Source organism: Panthera tigris, chromosome C1 (assembly GCF_018350195.1).
Source record: "Panthera tigris isolate Pti1 chromosome C1, P.tigris_Pti1_mat1.1, whole genome shotgun sequence".
NCBI classification, from domain to species: Eukaryota; Metazoa; Chordata; class Mammalia; order Carnivora; family Felidae; genus Panthera; species Panthera tigris.
Window position 1 is genome coordinate 140,703,158 of NC_056667.1, and position 15,765 is coordinate 140,718,922.

The following is a 15,765-nucleotide window of genomic DNA, read 5'->3' on the forward strand; positions in this document are numbered from 1 at the left end:
CTGTACGATACTGTACCACAGAGAATAAAGAATATTCTTCTGATAATGATCTCAAAATATCAATTATAGCTGAGACACTGAATTGTTAAAGATTTTGACTACTTGAGTGGTTCTATTAAACCAAAGAAAATAAAGTTTATCTCTCCTCAATTCTTTCATAATTTACTGTATATGTTCAACTTGATCTTTTTTTTTTTTTAAACAATCTGGCACTGTCATTTTATGTTAATAAAAATTGTTTTCTTCAGGTGCCTGGGTGGCTTAGTTGGTTGAGCGTCCATCTCTTTATTTCAGCTCAGGTCACGATCCCAGAGTCCTGGGATCCAGCCCCCATCAGGCTCTGCACTGATCATGGGGCATTCTTAGTATTCTCTCTCTCTCTCTTTTCCTGCTCTGTCTTTTCTCCACTGCTCTCTCTAACTAAAATAGAGTCCTAGGATCCAGCCCGCCCCCACCCGACCATGCCATCAGGTTCTGCATTGAGCACGGGGCATTTTTAGGATTCTCTCTTCCTCTGTCCCTCCCCCGCTTTCTCTCTCAAACTAAAATAATAAATTTTTTTGTTCTTTTCTCATGAAAAGTCCATTTGTCTTTCTTTTTCCTTTTTAGGCAACTTTAAATTTTTGCTCTGCTATAGAGGTGAGACTAATGTTAGATAGAGTGATAAACAGGAAAGCAGTTTTTTTCCCCTTGGGAATTGGAAAAAGGACTGGGGATTGTTGAGTGCTCTTGTGTACCTTGCAGCTACCTGTATCACTGGACAGATTTGTGGACAGTTGTCCTGTTTTCACACCAGTGTGGTATGTAATTTGTTTAATGGCCCTTCTGCTCATTATATTTATAAATATTCTTGTGTATAGGCTCCCACATCTTAGAAAACAGAGACGTTTTGGGTTATTTCACCTTGAGAGCCATAGATGTATTGATTTCTATCTTTTTGTTTTTAATGTTTATTTATTTATTTTTGAGAGAAAGAGAGAGGAGAGTGACTCAGGGCTTGATCCCAGGAACTGTGAGATCATGACCTGAGCCAAAATCAAAAGTTGGATGCTCAACTGACTGAGTCACCCAGGGGCCCCTATAGCTTGTTTTTAAAGCTATCTCAAAATATTGAGCCACAGATTATTTTCTAAACTGGCAAGCTCACACATTCAAATTAATTTATTTTTTATTAAGTCCTCTAATTTAGGTGTAAGCCCACTTATAAAAATAGAAGACAAGCCTCCTTTCACTTCAGATACTGAATCTAAAATAGAGTACTGTTTGAAAGTTTCTTGAAGTATATTTTGTATTTTTACTTAACTTTTTAAATCTTTATCTAGTCTATCTTTAAAGGAAAGGCTTCTATAATTGCTTTACATAGTGTATTTTTTTTTTCAAATTTATTTATTTATTTTGAGAGAGAAAGGGAGAAAGTGCATGTATAAGCATAAGTTGGGGAGGTTAGAGAGAGAGGAGAGAGAGAATTCCAAGCAGGCTCCACATGCTGTCAGCACAAAGCCTGACACAAGGCTTGAACCCACGAACCTCAAGACCACGACCTGAGCCAAAATCAAGAGTCGGGTGCTCAACCAACTTAGCCAGCTAGTCACTTCATTTTTTTTTTTTTTATTGTTGTTATTTTATTTTATTTTTAATTTTTTGAGAGAGAGAAAGAAAGTGCACATGTGCATGTGGTGTATTTTGTTGTTGTTTTATTTGAAAGTTTTTCACAGCTACATTTTTAAAATCAACTCTTTCATGCCTTACTGATTTTAGACATTTTCCCCTTTAAGTTATAGTTGGGACAGATCTATAGTCCAGAATAATAAGTATCTATAAAGCATTCTGGATTCCATAGTAAAATTTTGTATATCTCTGAAGATTAGGGAGTTCTTTAATTATAACCCCTAATTTGGCTTTGGACCAGGATTTTAATTTAACTTCAAATATCCACCAACTTATAAATGGATAAACAAAAAGTGGTATAACCATTCAATGGAATATTATTTAGCAATTAGAAAGAATGAAGTACTGATACATATTCTAACATGGGTAAACCTAGAAAACAAAATGCTAAGTACCAGAAGCCAGTCACAAGAGGTCACATATTATGATTCCATTTATATAAAATGTCCAGAACAGGCACGTCTATAGAGACAGAAAGTAGATTAGTGGTTACTTGGGGATGGGATGGAGTGGTATTAGGTGGAGAAGGAGGTGACAGTTAAAAAGTACAAAGATTTTTTGTTTGAGGTGATGAAAATTATCTAAAATGGATTTCAGTGATGGTTGTACAACTCCTATGAATATACTGAAAACCACTTAAATGTACACTTCAAATGGGTAAATTGTACAGAATGTGAATTATCTCAATAAAACTGTTAGAAAAAAGAATAAATGAAAGGCATGCCATCTACTTCACATAAGAGACTAAATATAAAGAGTTGCTCAAATTCATAATCAGAAAAGTGCAGATCAAGACTACAGTGAGATATTTTACACAGTGTGATTGGTTCAAATTAAAACTATCAAGTATTAGAAAAAATGTGGATCAATGAGATTTTTTATAAAATTGCCTTGTGGGATTATAAACTGGGAACACCACTTTAGAAAATGAGTTGCCATATAAAGTTATATAAAGTTATAAAGTTATAAAGTTAAATGTTCTCACATACAGAAATTCGACTACTAAATATATACCAATAGAAAGAACTTTCTGATGATACTGGGAGTGGTATTAACAAATGTGATGTTTGGTAATGTATAATGAAATTGATCAAGATTTGGAACAGCCATATAACTCAATGACTTAATACTTTTCAAATGACCAATGCATACTGATACAAAATCATGCATGAGCAAAAGACTGATTCAAAATTCAAGACAGACCAATGTATTTTAATGTAACAGCCTATAAAAAGTTCATTAATATGATTTCAGATTCCATATTGCAATTAATCTTTTTTTTTAAATTAGTCTTCACACCCAATGTGGGGCCCAATGCAAGGTCCAACATGGGGCCCAACATGGGGCCTGAACTCACACCCTGAGCTAAGCTCTGGAGTCAAATACTTTAACCAACTGAGCCACCCAGAAGCCCCCACCGCAATTAATCTTTAAGAAACTATTATTTGTCAAGTTCCAGTGTTACATCAAAGAAGAATATCCACAATTGTCTGTAAAAGATATTAAAATACTGCTCTCTCTTCTAACTACATACTTGTTCCAGGATGGGTTTTCTTCCTATTCTTCAAAAAAGCAACATAGCACAATAAATTAAAGGCATAAGCCTTTATGAGAACTCGGCTGTCTTCTATTTAGTCCTACAAAAAAGTAAAACATTCCAGGTTTCTATTTTTTTCATAAAACCTTGTTATTTATCATTATATATAATGTTTATGTTAACATACAACGGGTTCACTATTTTTTTTTTAATTTTTTAATGCTTATTTTATTTATTTATTTATTTAATTTTTTAAAAACATTTGTTTATTTTTGAGACAGAGAGAGACAAAGCATGAACAGGGGAGGGTCAGAGAGAGAGGGAGACACAGAATCTGAAACAGGTTCCAGGCTCTGAGCTGTCAGCACAGAGCCCGATGCGGGGCTCGAACTCACAGACCGCAAGATCATGACCTGAGCTAAAGTTGGCCGCTTTACCGACTGAGCCACCCAGGTGCCCCAATGCTTATTTTATTTTTTATTTATTTATTTATTTATTTATTTTTGGGGGTTTTTTTTTGCTTATTTTATTTTTAAGAGAGAAAGACAGAGCATGAGCAGGGTAGGGGCAGAGAGAGAAAGACACAGAATCTGAAACAGGCTTCAGGCTCCGAGCTGACAGCACAGAGCCTGATGTGGGGCTCAAACTCCGAACCATGAAATCATGATCTAAGCAGAAGTCAGACACTTAACCGACTGAGCCACCCAAGCGTCCCAGTTTTGGTTTATTTTTATAGAATATGTTTCGTTACGGTTTTTCCGATTTTTTCCTCATGGATAGATTCAGGTTATGAATTTTTAACAGGCATACCATATCAGTCTGTACCAGTTTTGATGGTTTTCACAGGTGTCTCCACTGTAAAGTTACCATTTGTTTCTTCTTACTTGATAAGTATCTTAAGGGGAGATATTTTGAGATTGTTCCCCATCAGACTTTTGCTCAGTGGTTTTATTTTATTTTTTAACGTTTACTTTTCAAAGAGACAGAGCAGGAGCAGGGGAGGGGCAAAGAGAGAAAGAGACACAGAATCTGAAGCAGGCTCCAGGCTCTGAGCTGTCAGCACAGAGCCGAATGCAGGGCTCGCACCCACAAACTGTGAGATCATGACCTGACCTGAAGTTGGATGCTTAACCAAATGAGCCACTCAGGTGCTGCATTGTTAAATGGTTTTAGTACCTACTGATGATTATTGCCCAAATCAATTATTACAATCATGGTTGCAAAATGGTGATTTCCTAACTCTGCCATTCCTTCTCTGATATATATATACATACATAAACACACACACACACACACACACACATATATACATATACATATGCATGTATATATATATTTATTATTTATTCCTTCTCTAATATATATAAATTTATTTATTTTTGCATTTATTTATTTATATATTTTAGTATCACTAGGGGCTCATAGATTCTTTTTTTATTTAATAGTTTATAGTCTATCATTCCAGATTCAGTCATGGGAGCCCTTCAAGCTGTCTCTGGAGTCTTTTAACATGTTTCCTAACTTTTTAAGCACTTGTTTGTTTTCTGACACAAAAAGATGTTCCAGGCTCTTATACATTTTTCAGCCCCAGTCCTAGAATTAGCTATTTATCTAAGAAGGTCTGGTTCCTTTTAGCGAAACTTTCTTTCCATCAAATATATTTTGGAAAGCACTATATATTAGCACATAGAGAGTTGCATAGTATTTTATGGTATGGATGTGCCATAATCTATTTAGCATTGGTTTTGTCTAAAATTTTTTTTTTTTTTTTTTACAAACAACTCTGCAATGAACAAAAGTCTTCATAGTTTATTTTACACATGAGTGAATACACTTGTGGGGTAATCATTTAGAAGTGGAATTTCTGCATCAAAACTTTGAGAACTTGGGGCACCTGGGTGGCTCAGTCGGTTAAGCATCGGACTTCGGCTCAGGTCATGATCTCGCGGTCTGTGAGTTCAAGCCCTGTGTCGGGCTGTGTGCTGACAGCTCAGGGCCTGAAGCCTGCTTCAGATTCTGTGTCTCCCTCTCTCTGTGACCCTCCTCCGTTCATGCTCTGTCTCTCTCTGTCTCAAAAATAAATAAACGTTAAAAAAAAATTTTTTTATAAAAAAAACAACTTTGAGAACTTAAAATTTTGATAAATACCACAAATTGTCCTTCCTGGAGGTTGTACCAATTTGTATTTCCACTAGTATCATATGAGAGCAGACAACAAAGCTTACAAATAAAAATTCTGTTTTATCCATACTACACTTAGGGGATTTAAAATTGTCAGTTATATTAATTTAATAGACTAGACAGTTTAAGAAAAATTTCCTTAACCCAGTGATCAAGAAAAATAGAATCTTTAATCCTGCCATGACTACTCCTGGTGATGAATTAAAAATGGATTAATTTTCTAAATTTGTAATTATGTTCTTTGTCCAGAAAGGCCTGAAGCATAACAATGAGTCACTTTCCCTTTTGGCTCCTCAAAGCTGTCAGTTTCAATTATTTTTGTAGTTCTTGAGCTTATAAAAGACTTTTGTTTTTCTCCATGAATGTTTTGAGACATAGGCAAAGGATTTCTGCTATAAAAGTTAAAGAAAATTTGTGCATTGTACACAGTAGGAATCTCAGATTTGATGCTAAAAAGAATCATTTGGGGTACATATTAAAAATGCAGATTATGGGGCTTGTCCTGGAACTTCTGGTTCAGTAGCTCTGAGAGGTATGGTCCAGATATTTGCATATAAAGAAGCTCCCTGGGGATTTTGATGCACTGATTCTGGAATCACACTTCAAGATATACAACATTAAGTTATTGCTGACGGCTATAGTCACATTATTTTAATATGGACTAGGAAACCACTTTAAATGAAAATAGGGTTTGGGTTTTGGGGTTTTCTTTTTGGAAGCATTTGTGGTTTTATAAATGTTGTCTTACTTGAATCTGAGAAACTAATGAATCTCTGGCTAACATTTTCTGAATATTTATAACATGTACCCAGTCATTGTTGGGCAATTTCTGTCTATGAACTTACCTATACCTCAGATACCTATGAGGTAAGTGCAATTAGTCCCATTTTACAGATAAAGAAATTGAGGTACAAGAGGTTGAGTAACTTGACAATGCCACACAGCAAAGATTCAAACCTTATCAACTGGACTCCAGGTTTAGCCCTTATACTATGTTGCCTCTCTTCATTTGAACTCAAAGGGGCTCAATTTTCTCATCTAAAAAAGAGTTGGTTTGGTCATAAATAGTAGAAACTCTTTGCCCAGCTCAGTGGGAAGATTAAAGCTTAGAACCTCTTGGTTATTACGATTTGATAACATTGTGGGATAGGTCTGAATGCAAGGGTAACAGATTTCAGGCTAGTCACAGGTCACTAGGCATTATTAGCTGTGTATATTTACTGTATATGAACTAGCTGATGGGATAAAATAATCTTTAAAAACCTTTTTTTTCTTCATGTGTTACTTGTTGCAAAGTCCATCAGGGGATCGATTGAAAACACGGAACTTAAAAAACCTCAAAGTGGAGCTTTCTTTAAATAAATTCTGTAAAATAGTTACCATGGTGGGTAACATTTCAAATGTCTCCCAGAACTCTTATACTCCACAATTTTTATTTTTATTTATTATTATTTTTTAAAGTTTATTTATTTTATTTATTTTGAAAGAGAGAGCACAAGCAGGGAAGTGGCAGAGAGAGAGAGAATCCCAAGTAGGCTCCACACTGTCAGCACAGAGCCCAACACATGGCTTGAATTCGCGATCATGACCTGAGCCTAAATCAAGAGTTAGATGCTCATCGGACTGAGTCATCCAGGCACCCCAAGTCCACAATTTTTAAATGATGAAAATTAAACTAATGAATACATTTCAGAAAAAAATTTGCAAAAATTTTAATTAGTATATTCATGTATTCGTGTAATAAGCACTTATTAAATACTATGTGCTAGCATTTATGCTAGACACTGGGCAACAATAGTTACCATTTACTGAACTTTGATGTTGGTATTTTTCTTCTCATTTTATTGTTGAAGACATGGTGAAGTTAAGCATCTTTCTGGAAGATCTCAAGTCACACAGTGGCAGCACCAGTATTTGAATCTATTTTGTTCCAAAGCTGGCCCACTGCATTAACTCTAGTAATTTGGATTACAGATGGAAACTTCACTAAATGAATTACTATAGGGGTCCTGTAAATAGTGAGCATCCATAGGACTCTTTATATTGAATTCTTACCATGTTCAAGAATAAATCTAGTATGAAAACCACACCACCACAGTGGTTTATGCAGGGGAGATCTCATTAAATATTGATGAATGAATGTAACTTAAGTAGGTTAGCTCTAGAGTTACTATGACTACATTAAAGTTCTCTATTTTACTAGGTAAGCTTCACATTGCTTATTTGTAAATTCAAGCAAAGTACTTTTTTGTCTTAAAACCACTGGGAAGAATAAAAGAGATACTGTCCAGGCAACACCTAGCACTCAATAAAAAGCAGTTGAAAAGCATGCTATAATCTTGAAATGATTACGTTAAGGTCATAAATTGAGACCCTAGGTAGATATTAGGTGGACAGGTCTAAGAATTATTAGATAGAAAGAATCATAAGGACTACTGGGGGCAAGTAGGAAAAAGGAGTCATTGAGAGACCTACGATTATAGGGTTGATATCTGCTGAGTAATGATGTGGTTAAAGACAGAAATTGTGAAGTTAGAAGCAATATTGGATTGTGCAAGGTGCAAGGTGCAAGGCTTTTCATGATCTTCTGAGGACAAAAAGAGATGCAGGATTTGAATAAGCAAAGAAGATAGAAATTGTATATTAGTTAAATGATTAAATGAAAAGACGGATGAATTAATACATAAAAAATTAATTCAGAATGGGGCGCCTGGGTGGCTCAGTTGGTTAAGCCTCCGACTTCAGCTCAGGTCATGATCTCACAGTCGGTGAGTTCGAGCCCCGTGTCGGGCTCTGTGCTGACAGCTCGGAGCCTGGAGCCTGCTTCGTATTCTGTGTCTCCCCCTCTCTCTGCCCCTCCCTTGCTTATGATCTGTCTCTCTCTGTCTCAAAAATAAATAAAAACATTAAAAAGAATTTTTTTTTTAATAAAAAAAATTAATTCAGAATGTACTTATTGGGTGCCAGGTACTACGAACTTATTGCCTAGCAAGACAAGATTCATGGTGGTAGTTTTAGAATTTCTATAAGAGAAGCTCGGGGATAGTAATCTCATTTGGAAGGGTGTGGAGAGAGGGGTATGGGTGGGGAAGGGGATTTGTCTTAATGACTCTGTAATCTCTTAGCACTTTAGCTGAGGTCTGAGAAAATACCAAAAAAGAGGGAGGGGCACTGATTGAGATTAGGCTAGAACAATTGTCCTCAGACCAACCCTCAACTCTGCCACTGCAGACATATAAGGCAGACATATATAAACAATAATAAATTACCAAGATACTTATTTCAACAGATCTCTGAATAAAGAGCTATGTCAGCATGGAGGTGCAAGCATTTACTTTTCCTCGGGGGAAGAGTAGATAAGGGAAGGATTTAATAAAAAGTTGTGATTTTAATACACCCTTGTTTATTACGCTTGAAAAAGGGAATTAATGGTCTAAACACAAGGAACAACACAGATCTTCAAAGACAGAATAGAGACCCTGCAGACTTGTTTCGAACTTGGCTGAAGCGGAGGTAAGGCTGGATATGAAGTGTTAGCAGTGGCCCAATCATCATAGGCCTCCATGTTTTGAAATTTATCCTATAGTTTTTTTTAAAAAATCTTTTAATGTTTATTTATTTTTAGGAGAGAGAGAGAGAGAGAGAGAGAGAGAGCAAGAGAGAGCATGCGCATGTGTGCAGGAGCAGGGGAGGGGCAGAGAGAGAGGGAGACACAGAATCTGAAGCAGGCTCCAGGTTCTGAGCTGTCAGCACAGAGCCCGACATGGGACCCAAACTCACCAACTTGAGATCATGACCCAAGTTGAAGTCAGATACTTAACTGACTGAGCCACCCAGGCACCCCCTGAAATTTATCCTATGATTGATGGGAACCACTGAAGGATTTCAGTCACTGGCAGTGACAACGATAAAATGCTACCAAACATTTTACTAAGATCAAAGGACTATGCATTTGAAAGAGGTACGACCAACATGACCACCCCAACCTCTTCTTTGTGGTCCCTATACTCAAGGAATTTACATTCTCATGGGGAGAGATAGACAATAAAAAAATAGACATATGATACAATATCAGGTAGTGATAAGTGCTGGAAGAATAAAGCAGAGGAAGGCATAAAAGGATTGGGCGGAGGTATTTGTCTTAAGGCAAACTCAATGTTCTTTTCACTAATCTCATCTCATAGTCACATTAAAAAAATTGGTTTCAAGTCCTCTCTCACTTTCCAACACAACAACTCTACTATACTGAAATCTTAATGTTGTGAACCTAACCACGCATTTCATTTATTGTCTAATAATCGCTTTACTTTCTTCAGTATCTGTGTTGTCTTGCCAAAGCCCAGAAAATGAGGAACAAATTCCCCTCTGAAGGTTATAGAACTCATTACCAGGCTGCACTGAAAACCTTTCTCTACCATTTCTTCTACAGTGTCTCTACATTTCACCCAGACACAAGTCTTTACAATTTTTTAAGCCCTCAATTTCTGTAGTTTGGCTCACAAGATCTGTTTACGTCTCCTTCCCTTTCTTCTTTCATTTTTTTTTTTTTTTTTTTTGCTTAAGAAACATGCTCTGTATTGAGCACTTAGTTTGGCAGACACTTGGCTAGGAACAGAGAAGGGCAAAAAGGCAGTCCTGACCTCTGGAGCTGATAGCTGTGCTCAGGGTAAGAGGAGACTTTTGGGGTAGGGGATATGAAACCTGTTAAGCTGAAGTGGACGAACCACTTGCTGTTGGGCCTTAGATGCCTGGGTTGAAGTTGATACAATCCTGCGTGATATCGACAGTGCTCAGAGGCCTAAGATAAGGGGAGCAGCATATTAATTGTTCGTCAAAGGTTTCCAGTCCTTTCTCCAAGTGCGAAGTCCTGGCCAACCTCCCACCCTTCGACACCTGGGGCCTAAATAAAGGAATGCAGATCCTCGGGAGCTACCTAAATCTACAGAATCACAATGTCTAAAGGTGGGGCCCAGAAATCTGCACTTTAATCATGAATATCCCCAGGCCATTGTTATGTACACTTAAAATTTGGAAACCCTAGGCTTCTCCTACCTTTCATCACTTCACTTTCACCTGAAGTAGTTACAAACATCATTGCTATATTCTGGAGAAGGAAATTGAGGCATAGAAAGGTTGTTTAATTTGCTAAAAATACAGAGCTAGGTTTTGAATATACAACAATCTAGATACAGCTCCTAGTCTTTTTAATTTTTTTTTTTTAATGTTTATTTATTTTTGAGACAGAGCATGAACGGGGGAGGGTCAGAGAGAGAGAGGGAGACACAGAATCCCAAGCAGGCTCCAGGATCTGAGCTGTCAGCACAGAGCCTGACATGGGGCTCGAACTCACGGACCGTGAGATCATGACCTGAGCCGAAGTCCGACGCTTAACCGACTGAGCCACCCAGGCGCCCCGATACAGCTCCTAGTCTTAAACATTACAATATGGTCCCATCTCCTCTTACTATATGATCTGTTGCTAATATGTCAAGAAGCACGGGGCTTGGAGTTTGAAAAGAGTCTGAAGGCCCACTAAGTTTAGTCTGATGAACTTCGGCGACTCACTCACATTTTGAATTTCAAGTCCCTCGCCGTTTAAATTTAGGCCCAAACACCCCCACCTGCAAGATGCCCTGATGGGAGAGACTAAGCAGCCGACAGAACAGGGAGGCGATCGATGATTTAGGCGCGCCGCTGCCTGTTGGATTGGCTCGAGGCTCTCCCGTCAGGCCTGCCCTGCTCCCGCGCGCTCGTGGGCCCGCCCCCGCTGCCATCTTGGCCTAGGCGGGAGCGAGCCGCACGCGAGAGTAAACAGCCCGAGCCGGGAAAGTCGAGTTCCGGCTTCGTCCGGGTGCCGCGGGTTAGCGGCGGAGAGGACGCAGTCCTGATCTTCATACGTGGGGTAAATATCTGGGTCACGGTGCTAGGCCGCGAGGAACCCTTAGTGAGGCTCACCCTCCGCCCCCTCGCGGCTAGGTGCCTTGCTCCCCGGGCTTCTCCCGCCCCCCCGCGGGTCTCCTCCCACTGTTGAAAGCTGCCCGGGAAAGTGGTGGCGGGAGCGGGCCTGGGCCGGAGCGCAGCGTGGACCCGGCTGCGTGTTGCGAGGCTCAGGAGGAGGTTAGAGTCTTGGATTTGGGGGCCAGGGGCCAGGCATGTAGACGCAGTGGTGCAGTGAAGCTGGGGTCGGGCGCTCGGCTCTGGGGCCCGGACTCCGACCGAGCCACTGCGGGGCTGTTTCTGTCGGTCACTGGATTTTCTCCTTTTCCGGTTCGTGCCTCAGGGTGGCCGACATGACGGCCCCGGGTGCAAGCCCCCTGGCGCCGCTGTTGGAGACTTTGGAAGACCCTTCCGCCCCCCTTGGAGAGCAGACCGACGCTTACCTGACTCTGACCAGGTAAGGCCCGCTGGGGTTGGGGAGGAGATAGTTGCGGTGGGGCACGCAAAACAGTTTGTGTATTCTAGAAGTCTGCCTGCTATGAGGAGGCCGGGGTCGTGGGCAAGGTGGGGGGTGGTGTTGCGTGCTAAGTGACGTCCCCGGTGTTGCTGCAGCGCTCAGGGCGTGTGTTTGGAATGAGGAAGCCTGCACGTGCGTCTCGCAGGCGAAGCATTTTTTTTTTTTTTTTTTAAGTTGCGTTAGAAGTGGGTGTGCTGGCGGGATGGTTTTCAGTGTAAGTTGCCCATGTATTTGGGACAACGTGGCAACCCAGAATTGCTTTTTTAATAGGGAGCAGTAACCTGGGTTTCATTTTTAATTGCAAATGCCTTGCAGTATTTTTTTCGTTGCAAATCATATTTTGCTGAATTATCTGTAGTTATTTGGAAATGCTAACAATTGTAACAATTGGCACAAAACTATAAAGGCACAGTAAATTTCTAGTAAATTGGTAATTGGAGCTAGGTTTTCATGTTTCCTTTTCACATAGTGATACTGTCCAAATGTGTACACTTTGGATGCAAAAGTCATTCTTAGGGTTTTTTTCTGCGTTAATTTTGGACATTATTACATGATAAATTGTATATACAGGTATTAAGTATTTTAAGCACTGGACCAAATTGGTAGAATTCTAACAAATTGTAGAAAAGAGTATACAAGTGAGTATTTTAGGGAATGATTATAATTTCTTTTGTGTGCCATTTGCATAACCTTGTGTTCTTTCTGCTTTTAAGTCGAATGACTGGAGAAGATGGAAAAGAAGTCATTATGGAAATTGAGAGAAAACTTTCTCGGCTATTCAGAGTTTTAAAAGTATGTCTCTGTTTATTGAATAGTTTTTACCTTGTGGGAAAAAGATTTTACCAGCTAACTCATAAGAACTTTGTTGTTGTTTTTTATAATATTTATTTTTTCAGAGAGCCAGTGACAGTGTGAGCGGGGGAGAGGGAGAGACGGCGAGGGAGACACAGAATCCTAAGTAGGCTCCAGGCTCTGAACTCAGTACAGGGCTGCAACCCGCCAACCGTGAGATCATGACCTGAGCCAAAGTCAGATGCTCAACTGACTGAGTCACCCAGGTGCCCCACTCAAAAGAGCTTTGAAATGAGAGGCGCCTGGGTGGCTCAGTCAGTGAAGCCTCTGATTCTTGATTTTGGCTCTGGTCATGATCTCATGGTTCCTGAGTTCGAGTTGGGCTCCCAGCTAACAGCTCGGAGCCTGCTTGGGATTCTCCCTCTCCTCTCTCTCTCTGCTTCTCCCTGCTCTCTCAGAATGAATAAATTCAAAAAAATTTTGAAATGAAACAAAAGCAGGATTATTTTGAGTACTTGATATGTATCAAGTACTTTTAAAATTAGTTTACATGTATTCTGCCACTTAATCCTCTATGTCCCTATGAGGGTACTCTTTAATCCCCACTTTGTAGAAGAAATTGGTTTAACTTGCCTAATGTTGCCTATGGCTACATAATCTAAAACCTGTGCTTTTAATTTAAAAGCAATTATCAGAGATTATTTCATGTTTTCTGCCTTTTGATAGGAGTGTACTTCTAAGTAAACGATTTCTGTAATTTTGTCTTTGTTTTGTTTTTTTAAAGCCTTCATTCACCATCAGTTTTTGCCACTCTTGCCTGGTTAAAAAACTGTTATTGTTATCTTTTTTGCTTATTTTTCGGGAGGTGTTTAACATCAGACTGAGGACTTCTGTTGTTATCCTCACTTGAGTATACAGTGGCATTGTGACTGCCCCTAACACCCAACTTCTAAATTCCTTGCTTTTTAGAATGAAAAGGTTGAACTGAATCTCCAGAGTTCTTATTTTTATGACTGTGTTTTGTGCTTTAAAAAAAAGTATTCTTTCATATTTAGTGTACATTTTAGCATGATTTCTGCCTAAATGTTGAGGCATTTAAGGTACTCCTTATCCTTAAGTGTACCTCTTACAGTCCTCAGTGCTTTTTGTTCATGTAAGCAGGAGCTTTTTTGTGTAGTAGTTCAAGGCTTGTTAATAGTATTATTAAACAACGTTAATCGTATTGTCTCATTTTTTTTCCTTACCATTTTTCACATTCCAGCAGTATATTGGATGCAATGAAAACATGCATTTTTATAAATTTGGTGTTTGAGAACATGCAAGATCAGGAACTCAGTGGCATGCACTGTTAATAGAATTTGTAACTTAAATGCCTGATGAATAATTATTTGGAAGCATGTGGGTGGTTAATAGTAAAATCAACAGAAGCTTGACAATCAACAAAAGCTTTCTGGGTGAATTATTAAGCACCGCAAGGATAATTGAACTCCTTTAGAACAAGAACCAGGCTGGTTGAAATACAACATGTTTCTGTATTTAGAATACTGTTAGTATCAAGTCTAGGAACCCACAACATTTTTTTTTAATGTTTATTTATTTTTGAGAGAGAGAGACAAAGCATGAAGGGGGGGAGGGGCAGAGAGAGGGAGACAGAATCAGAAGCAGGCTCCAAGCTGTCAGTACAGAGCTTGACACAGGGCTCGAACTCCCGAACCTGAACCTGGAGAACATGACCTGAGTTGAAGTCAGAGACTTAACCCACTGAACCACCCAGGTGTCCCCCCCCCCCCAAGCATTCTTGAAGACAACACTGTTAAGGAATACTTTCAGGCAATATATATTTAATAAAAGTTGATCATAGATACTCTCCTGGAGATACAGCAGTAGCTCTCAAAGTCATAGGTGTTTAAGACTGTCTTTTTGTGGTTCTTTGAACTGGTTGTTCTGTTATATGCTCCAGAGTTTGGTCTTTTTTATTGTTTTGTTTGATTAATTATAAAAGAGGTGTCCCAAGGAAGTGTCTGTTCATATACTTGACTATTTTTCCTGCTCAAGAGCAGCAAATAGCTGAGAATTCCTTGGATATCTGATTCAGAGCAGTGGGAGGATTTGAAGATAAATCACTTTGGAATAGGAAATGGTACCAAGAAAAACACAGGGTTACAAATAATTGTAGGGTTGGGGAATATAGCAAGATTACCTTTGACAGGTTTGGGATTTTACAGCTTTCACATACATAATATGAATTGGGCTTTGAATTCCAGATGGACATTCAAATTTTCCAATCTGCAAAGTAGGGATTTCTTTTAAAAGATTCAGATAATGCTTAAAGCTTCTATCACTTTAGATTCTCAGTAAATGTTACATTCCAATTCCTCCCTGTCTTAGAGGTGTCACTCCACTCTAAAGCTAGAATGTCAGCTTTTGTCTTTGAGTCTTTTGCCTATCTTTTGTGGAGGTGTCTTCAGCATTTTCCATTTGTTGTCTTTTTGTATTGCCTTCAGGTGTGTGGAGTTGGAGACATTCTTTATCTTTTAAGAGAACACTTTTTTTTAGGTGGTCTGTATCTAGTGCCATTCTTCCTTTTTTGGCCAAGCTATGTACATGACTCCTGATTTTATTCCTTTTTTATCTACTCAAACATTTGATTGATTAGGCTAAAATAATTTTGTTTTCTGGTCCACTTTTGTGCCTTAAGAATTTTTTTACGGTTGTAATTGTTTGTAATAAATGTGCTTTTTGTTTTTACAGATTCACATTTCCAGTCAAAACTCAGACCTCAGTAGTGCTGCTCTACAGGCCTTGGGGTTTTGTTTGTATAATCCCAAAATTACCTCAGGATTATCAGGTAAATTTATTATGACTTAATATTTTTTAGAGTTTATAAATATAGTTTGGTATATTAAAAGTACTGTTACTTTTCTATTAGTTTTGTGATTTGTAGTCTAGGATTTGCTTTTGACAAAGAAATAATGTTTTGTCATCGTTAGAAGATCTTTTTTCTAGATGTAGCTTTAACTCTGATACCATAAAATTTGCTCTAAAAAGAGCATAAGTCTATTTTAAAAATGATTGCAGTGAAAATTGAACCTTTTCCTGTATAAAGCGTATCTGCTTTAGAAGTTAGTAATTT

At 38.6% G+C, this 15,765-nt stretch overlaps 1 protein-coding gene across 4 annotated transcripts in view; it reads left to right on the forward strand.

The window, feature by feature from the left end:
* Positions 1-11,164: 11,164 nt before the first annotated feature.
* The window catches only part of RIF1 (replication timing regulatory factor 1), a 69,408-nt gene continuing 64,807 nt past the window's right edge, over positions 11,165-15,765 (forward strand). For 2 of the 4 annotated variants that reach the window (XM_042994433.1, XM_007078532.3), the window contains exons 1-4: positions 11,165-11,288; positions 11,667-11,780; positions 12,554-12,632; positions 15,384-15,480. In XM_042994433.1, coding sequence (XP_042850367.1) covers positions 11,677-11,780; positions 12,554-12,632; positions 15,384-15,480 — 280 coding nt within the window. In that variant the 5' untranslated portion in view covers positions 11,165-11,288; positions 11,667-11,676. Of the gene's footprint in view, positions 11,289-11,313; positions 11,504-11,666; positions 11,781-12,553; positions 12,633-15,383; positions 15,481-15,765 lie in introns of those variants that run through there. The other 2 variants (XM_042994435.1, XM_042994434.1) reach the window with 2 other exon arrangements.